Source organism: Telopea speciosissima, chromosome 3 (assembly GCF_018873765.1).
Source record: "Telopea speciosissima isolate NSW1024214 ecotype Mountain lineage chromosome 3, Tspe_v1, whole genome shotgun sequence".
Lineage (NCBI taxonomy): Eukaryota > Viridiplantae > Streptophyta > Magnoliopsida > Proteales > Proteaceae > Telopea > Telopea speciosissima.
In genome coordinates, this window is record NC_057918.1 from 53,564,627 (window position 1) to 53,572,945 (window position 8,319).

Genomic DNA, 8,319 nt, shown 5'->3' on the forward strand with positions numbered 1-8,319 from the left:
CCTTGTTGAGGTTGGTGTAGTCTACGCACATCCTCCACTTCCCATTAGGCTTTGGCACCATCACCACGTTGGCCAGCCATATAGGGAACTGTTCTTCCCTGATAAAGCCAGAGGCTTTCAACTTTTCTATTTCTTCCTTCATTGTGGCCTGATGCTCCGGGGCGTAGCTTCTTCTTTACTGTTGGACCGGCTTCCTGGCAGGGTCCACGTGCAAGGCGTGTTCCGCGATGTGGTGTGGGATGCCTGGCATATCGACTGCAGTCCAGGCAAACATGTCAGCATTCTTCCAGAGGAACGATGCGAGCTCTTTTGCTTCTTCCTCCTTTAGCAGGGCCCCGATCTTCATGGTCTTTGTGGGGTCTTGGTCATCGATCGAGACTTTAACGAGCTCCTTGACTAATTTCCCTCGTTGATAGTGTTGGTCACCCTTACGGTTGTCTGTGACTTCTACTGTGAAGGTTGTCCCCCTGCAGTTGCCCTTGATCTCCTTTAAGAAAGTAGCGTGGCACTCTTGGGCTTTTTTCTGCTCAATTCAACATTCTCCCATGCCGTTAGGGGTAGAGAACTTAACCTTCAAGTGCTTGGTAGATACTACGGGTCCTAGCTCGTTCAAGCTTGGCCTACCGAGGATGACATTGTAGGCAATCACGACCCGAACTACCATAAAGTTGACCTTTATGGTTTTTTAACAGGGGCCGGTTCCCACTATCATCAGGAGTTCTACTGACCCCTCGATCGGGGCGGGCGCCCCTGAGAACCCGTACAAGGGCGCGGTCTCAGGCTTCAGCGTGCCAGGCGCGAACCAGAACTATTTGTAGGCATCGTAGGACAGCATGGCTACCGAAGCCCCAATGTCCGCCAGGATCATGTGAACTGGTCGATTGGCTATGACTGCCTGAACTATGACAGCATCGTCATGTGGCCAGCTTAGCCCCTCCATGTCTTTGTCAGAGAAGGTAATTACAGGCTCGATTCGTGCTTTCTTCTCGGACACTTCAGTTATAGCAACGAACCGCGCTTTGGACTTCACCTTTCGGGATGACTCCTACCCCGGGCCTCCTAGGATGGTGAGGATAGCTGGCGCCGTGGAGGTATTGGCTTCAGTGTCAGCTCTCCTGTTATCTCTTCTGTCGTCTCGCTGATCTTCATGGCGATCTCGATCCTCTCTTCCTCGAGGTCGGTCATCCCTCTTAGGGTCGCTCTCCGTGGTCTCGCGACCTCGAGCATTGTCCTTCCCATCCTCCTTGACATATCACCTCAGATGGCCCTTCTGGATCACGTCCTCGATCTCTCTCTTTAACTGCCTATAGTCCTCGGTGTCATGGCCAATGTCTTAATGGAACTTGCAGTACTTCCTTTTATTTTTGTCCTCAAGTTTCGAGAACATCAGTCCAGGCCACTGCATCAGACCTCGATTATACACCTCCATCAGGATCTTGGTCCTGTTGGTGTTTAGGGGTATGTAGTCCAGGCTCCGATCTCAGTCTGAGTACCGATATGACCTCGGCTTTCTTGGCATCTCTCTTCTCCTCCTTCTCACTCACCTTTGTCTTCTCTGAGGCCTTGGGATCAGCCATTTTTCATGCCTTCATGATATCAAACATGTTGGCATACTGATAGCAACGATCCAGTAGCTGGGGCATGTTGGTGACTAGGTCCAGGGCGAGCGACTTCACCAGGTCATGGTTGGTTACCCCATTGTGCAGGGTATTGAAGGCCATGGCATCGTCCAGGTCCTTGATCTTCAGAGCTTCTCCATTGAAGCATGTGATGTAATCCCTTATGGACTCATCAGGACGCTGCTTCACCGCTAGCAGGTTGGTAGCGGTCTTCTTTTGTTTGACACTGCTATGGAAGCAACTCATGAATGCCTTGGCCAGCTCTGTGAAGCTTCTGATGGAGTTGGGTTTCAGTTTGGCGAACCAGAGCTCTGCTGGTCCCTTTAGGGATGTTGGGAAGGAGCGGCATGACACGACGTCAGATCTATCGAGTACCATCATCATCGCATTAAATAGCTGATGTAATCATTGGGGTCGCCTTTCCCATCATAGGCCTCAAAAGTGGGAGGTTTAAAGCCTCGAGGAAGCTCGGCCCTCATGATCTCAGCCGTGAAGGGGTGTTGGCCGGGCCTGAAACTTTCCTTGGGAATGCTACCTTTTCCAGGGCTTCTAACTTGGTGTTGATCTCCCTGAATTTATGGTCAAGCTCACTTTCAATGACCTGGTTGGCTGCCAGCTCGACCCGCTGCCAGCTCGACCTGCTTGCTGTGCCCATTCCTCCCCTAACACTAGTCTTGCCTAATCGATCTTTGCTGACTGACTCGTTCAGTGCTCGAGTCCAAATTCTTCGTGCGGCTCTGCTCTATTTTACCATGGGTTCCTCGGTGTGTTGAGATAGATCGCTTTGACACACGAGAGGGGTTGTTCCTCGCGGGCAGATCTCCAATGCGAATGATCCCCGGAGGAGGGAGGTTCCTTTGGGAGGGTGAGACGACCCGGCTCGGCTTCTGGTTCTGTGTGCTTCTTCTCTCAGGGCTCTGTGGCCCTCTTGTGCTGGTCTGGGGAGGACGGGTACTGGAGGCAAGATCGGTGCCGCGACTGGTGCAGGATGGGCTGCTCTCATAGTCTGTAGCTCCCTGACCACCTCTCTGAGGAACTCATTCTGTTGAAAGGACTTGCAGCTGCAGATCGTGTATCTAACCTACCGTAGCCAGTGCATCAAGATTCATGCTCACCGGGATGAATCCTTCTGGCAGCGGAGGAGGGGGCGGTAGAGCCCTTGGGCTTTGGCTGGCTTGCCCACCTTCTGGGACTGAACTTGGCCCAGTCGCTCTCGCTGTCGATGGCTGGGACCCTGCTGTGGCCGCTGTGGCCTCCGATGGCTGGGATCCAACCGTCATCACTGCCGTTCGTCATAGAGTTTGCTTCCCAGCCTGTCCTCCTACTCATGTGTTTTTCTTCGTCCGACGGGCTGCTGGATTCTCCACTGCCTGGGGAGCTTCAGGGTTGGTGTGAACCACATTCTGTTCGCCTGCCATAATCTCCGATTGACTTGTAGAGCTTTGAAGGCTTTGTGATTATCGTTCCCACAGACGGTGCCAATCTGTTGCGTCAGGAAACTGTATCGGAGCGCACTGTGTCTGCAAGACAGAGTTAGCAGAGAGGACTGGGTTATGCCCACAGTTCCACTCCGATGCTTAAGTCAGAATCCTTAGCAACAGATGAGAATCATGGAATTCGGATGATTATGGATGGACGTTACCTCCTTATTTATGGATGATTGTGGGCAGAATCGTGCCCTAATAGGAATGCCAAATTCTTGGAGTGGAGTGACTGGGTTTTGGAGTAATTTTAGGGATAACCTTTATCCCCTGACTTCCCTCGCTCCTAATTAGGCACAATGTGGGCGATAATCTCAAGCCACGTTGGTCCATGACAAGTTTTGGATTAGCTAGGTGAAGTGTTGAGGTCGCCCTTCCCTAGCACAAGCTAGGTCGCTGCTATCTGAATGGTGATGTAGCGATCTCTCGTAATGGCACGAGCTACGCTCTCGCACCTGTGCTCCGTGACATAAGTCGCTCATCAGACCTCGCTCTTGATGAGCTCGGTCAGCTCGCGCCCGATCTGCGTGACCTCAGCTCGTTCCTTATGTACATGTCAGCTCCTCATCGTTGAGGGAGATCTCCTGACCTATCAATATATATATATATATATATATATATATATATATGTATCATGATGTTGTATTATCATTCAAGCATGATTGCATATTGCATTTATTCTTATTTGATAATAATGATGATGATGATTATGATGATGTGAATTGTGTTGGGTTATAGTGTCGGGAAGTACCAGTACCGGAACCCCAGTTCATGTGAACTTGTATTTGCATGTCATTCTTATTTGTATGCGTCGTGTTGTGCTGGTACCTGGGTGTTAGATGGAATGAGACATTGACACACCCGGATGTACCTCTCGACATGATAAGGTCCATATAACATACTGCGGTTAGGCTCAGTTCCCTATGCTACAACCCTTACCAACAGGGGTTTAGGTGTTGGGTAGCCAGAGCACCTGCCTCCTGTGGAGAGTTTGAGAGGCCAGGCCAGGGCAGTAATGGTTATCGGGGTCTGCCTCTAGGTGGTATGAGGCTACGATCGGCGTGGGCCCCAAGGTAATAACTGAGGCTTCCCTATGGTGAAAATGGAAGGACCCACAATGTCTCCCAAGTTATTACAGTAGCGTATACCCTTGACCTAGAACTATGTTAGGTGGCAATACGGTAATAATTACATGCACCATGGACTATCTGCTCTGTATGTGTGTTTGTGCATTTCCCTCCCCCTCACTGGCTCAGTGGAGCTAACCCCCCCTTGTGCACACCTCTTTAGATGATGTTGCAGGTGATGCTTATTTTGCTGGACTCGAGGTTCAAGCCTCGGAGTATAATGATATCGGTATAGAGGACCCAGAGGCCGTGACCAAGGAGCACGGTGATGGATGTCCTTATGACGACTACGCCTACGGGCCTTATTGACACTTGGGACTTGTTCCCTCCTTTTGATTTTTGGGGCCACATGCCTCATATAAACATTTATTGTTATACGTGCATTGGGTAGTTATGCTATGGTCATTCGGGATATCTGTCAGAACTATTTATGTACCACTTAGCCATATGAACATGAGGTAACTAATGTAAATGCTTCCGTTTATTTTTTGATCCTTGGGAATGTAATATTCCTTACCTTTCGTACTCTGACATTAATGTGTTTTCATATTAGACTAAGACTTTGAATTGGGACACTGCATTTGTGATCCTGGTAGTCTATTGGGATGACACATGTCACCCTAGTCACCCCTTTATTATTAGTTTATTCCTTATTGGGATGGGGGCGTAACAATGAGCCTTCAAAGGAAAAAAAATTAGGGGAAACAGCTTGGTAAAGCCCAAGGGAAAAGAAGAAATTTTGAAAGAGTCAGAAGAATATTACAATCTCAACCTCGGTCAGAGAATAGCAAGGCAAGTTTCCCACAAAGATAAGAGTCGTACAAAGCCAACAAAGGAAACATATGATAAAAGGTTCATTTTATTGATCATGCCAGACGACAGTGGTAATTAGAAAAGAATTCTACAAAGTGGCTGAGGGCCATACAACATTACAAAGAGGCCGAGAACCATACAACATTACAAAGAGGCACGAAGCCTGATTACATTATGGAGAATCAAAGTCGCTCATCCCCCTGGGAAGATGAAGTGCAAAATACAGTCGCTCCTACCGATCCACTGGCTGCAACAAGGTCAAGGTCGAGAATCTCTGAACCCGAACAAGTAGATTCTTGAACTCCAAAAACCCTCAGGCACCTGTCCTGTAGAGAGAGTTGAGCTTGATACAGGGGACGATCGCACCAAGCCTAGGAAGAGTTATAGCCATCTTCACAGGCAGCACACCTTGTCGTGTATCTACATCTGCTCTAGTCCAGCAGATAGCTTGGCACTCAGAGTTGCCAGGTTTAGGCCCCCATGAGAGATGGAATGATTGTCGATCAGCTGACCCTATACTCATGGGAACCATAGGGAAAGCCCCGGTCAGCCAAACCTGCCATGTGCCTAGGTCTTACTCCCTAAGAGAATCACCATCCAAGGTAACTCCTGGAGAGTTCCCACCATGGCATGTGACCCACCCGGAGTAGCTATGATCACCAGGAGGTACACCTGGGATAGAGGACTCAGACACATAGTCCACCCCCCTCCAAAGAGGTGATTCACAGAAGCTACTGCGAAACAACTAGAGGAGGGACCAGACCTGACCCACCAACAAATTACAACGCTAGGCGCCATCTGAAGATAAAGTCTGAGACTGCTATGTCATCTGAAGATAAAGTCCGAAAGAAAAGTTGCAAGGAAGCAACCACCAGAAGGAAAATAACAAACACATGTAGAATGGTAACATAAGGCCAACCTCCACCTGAGAAGGTGTCTCAGGTGACGCCATATCAGAACAAGGAACTCCAGATCACAACAACGGCAACCATGGCCCAACGGGCACCCTTGCGGGGTGCTCGTGACGCCTCACGGCATTGATGTCCCTTTTCCTTAATGACTCGAATTGAATGCCAAAAGATGGTGTGTCGAGGTTCACTCTTATGAACCGGTGGTGTGGGTGCAGGGAAAGCACAATTTAAAATAACAGAATGAAGTCACCACCTAGGTTGTGAAGGGCCTAAAACCCTAAATAGGTAGCCCAAATCATGGTTAGAGGATAGGGCTACGGTTGATTCCAAATGATCTGGCCAGAGAATGGGTAAGAGGTCAGGTTACGGAGATGGGAAGGCTTTACGCACCCACTCTGCCCAGAGTAGCCGGTCCTTCGTGTTAGATGATAGGATTCACAAATTCTCTCTAAGTAAGGTCTCATATAATATTCACCCAAAAAAAAGGGTCTCATATAACAACATGTAAAGTTGATCTACTGTCAAAATATCATGGCCATGTACCATAAGATATTAAATATGCAAACCAGCATAAAGTAATAGAAATTACCAAAATGTCCCTAGAGGGCATAAAGGCATAAAATGCAAATAAAGTCATGTCTGAACAGCAACATTGATCTAAATATGATTAAATGCATTAACAACATATGTATGAGGTATTCCAGATTCCAAAAGTGCATTCCAACCCAAAATGGTGAATATTACCAAAATGCCCCTAGAGAGTAGACTTGTAGAAAATCATAGTTAAACATCACCAATGATATCAAACATGACTAAATATCTTAACAAAACATATATGAGATATTCCAAATATCTAAAGTGCAATCTAACTCAAAATGATAATAATTACCAAAATGCCATTGGAGGGCAAAATTGCAGAAAAATCATATTTAAGCATCACCAATGATATTAAACATGACTAGATATATTAAGAAAACATATATGAACTATTCCAAATATCTAAAGTGCAATCCAGCTCAAAATGGTAATAATTACCAAAATGCCACTAGAGGCGGAATTGCAGAAAAATCATATTTAAGCATCGCCAATGATATTAAACATGACTAGATATGTTAACAAAACATATATGAGATATTCATAATATCTAAAGTGCAATCCAGCTCAAAATGGAAATAATTACCAAAATGCCACTGGAGGGTAGAATTATGTAAATATCATATTTAAGCATCACCACTGATATTATACATGACTAGATATGTTAACATAACATATATGAGATATTCCAAATATCTAAAGTGCAATCCAGCTCAAAATGACAATAGTTACCATAATGCTACTAGAGGGCAAAATTACAGAAAAATCATATTTAAGCATCACCAATGATATTAAACATGACTAGATGTGTTAACAAAGCATATAGGAGATATTCCAAATATCTAAAGTACAATTCAGCTCAAAATGTTAATAATTATCAAAATGCCACTAGAGGGTAGAATTGTAGAAATGCATGGAAATGGGTGTCCAAAATGACCAAAAAGCCCCCCAAGGGCATAATGGTAAATGGGTGTCCAAAATGACACTCTAGAGGATTACAAAGATAAAAAAGTGATGTTTATCAACTTAAGATATCCAGACATACTGAATAGTATTATTGGAATGGGATTTTGAGCCTCTAATAGGTAAAATACCAAAGCAACCCTGAAGGACATAAATGCAACGAGGGCGAATAAAATCATATTTGGACAGTACCATTGATTAAAAACATGATTATAATATATGAATGTAATAACGTTCTGAACCCAACGGGGGCGATCGAACCTATTTTTAGAAAAAGTCGGTACCGTGACGATACAAGGATTGACAAGTCTTTTAAGAAAACATGATGGCGTAAGGGCCGAAAAATCGAGATTCTAGAAGGACCAGTGTAAAACAGTAAGATTTTGTTAGGTGCCAGAGTCATTTACTCTAGAAAGCTGTAATTCTGGAAGGACCAATATAAAATAGTAAGATTTTGTCAAGTGTCAGAGTCATTTACTCTAGAAAGTGTAAAACAGTAAGATTTTGTCAGGTGCCAGAGTCATTTACTCTAGAAAGCTGTAATTCTAGAAGGACCTGTGTAAAACAGTAAGATTCTTTCAGGTGCTTGAGTCATTTACTCTAAGAAGCAATAATGATCGATGGGGGTTAAAAGAACCACTTGGTCATCGATCAGATCATTAGTAAACAACACACACACACATTACTAAAACTCTGGAAAGCAATAATAATCGATGGGGGGTAAAAGAACCACTCGACATTGATTAGATCATTAGTAAATAACGCATGCACACATCACTAAAACTCTGAAAAGCAATTAAATGTCCAATGG

The 8,319-nt window shown here is 45.5% G+C and overlaps 1 protein-coding gene across 1 annotated transcript; it reads right to left on the reverse strand.

The window, feature by feature from the left end:
* Nucleotides 1–1,580: 1,580 nt before the first annotated feature.
* On the reverse strand, nucleotides 1,581–2,003 carry LOC122655286. The gene has a single exon (XM_043849491.1). The coding sequence runs from the start codon at nucleotides 2,001–2,003 to the stop codon at nucleotides 1,581–1,583; it is 423 nt and encodes a 140-aa protein (XP_043705426.1).
* Between the last annotated feature and the right edge of the window lie 6,316 nt (nucleotides 2,004–8,319).

What these genes read in the sequence shown, in the direction of transcription:
- LOC122655286 (XM_043849491.1), bottom strand. Translation starts at nt 2,003, where the DNA reads ATGATGATGGTACTCGATAGATCTGACGTCGTGTCATGCCGCTCCTTC.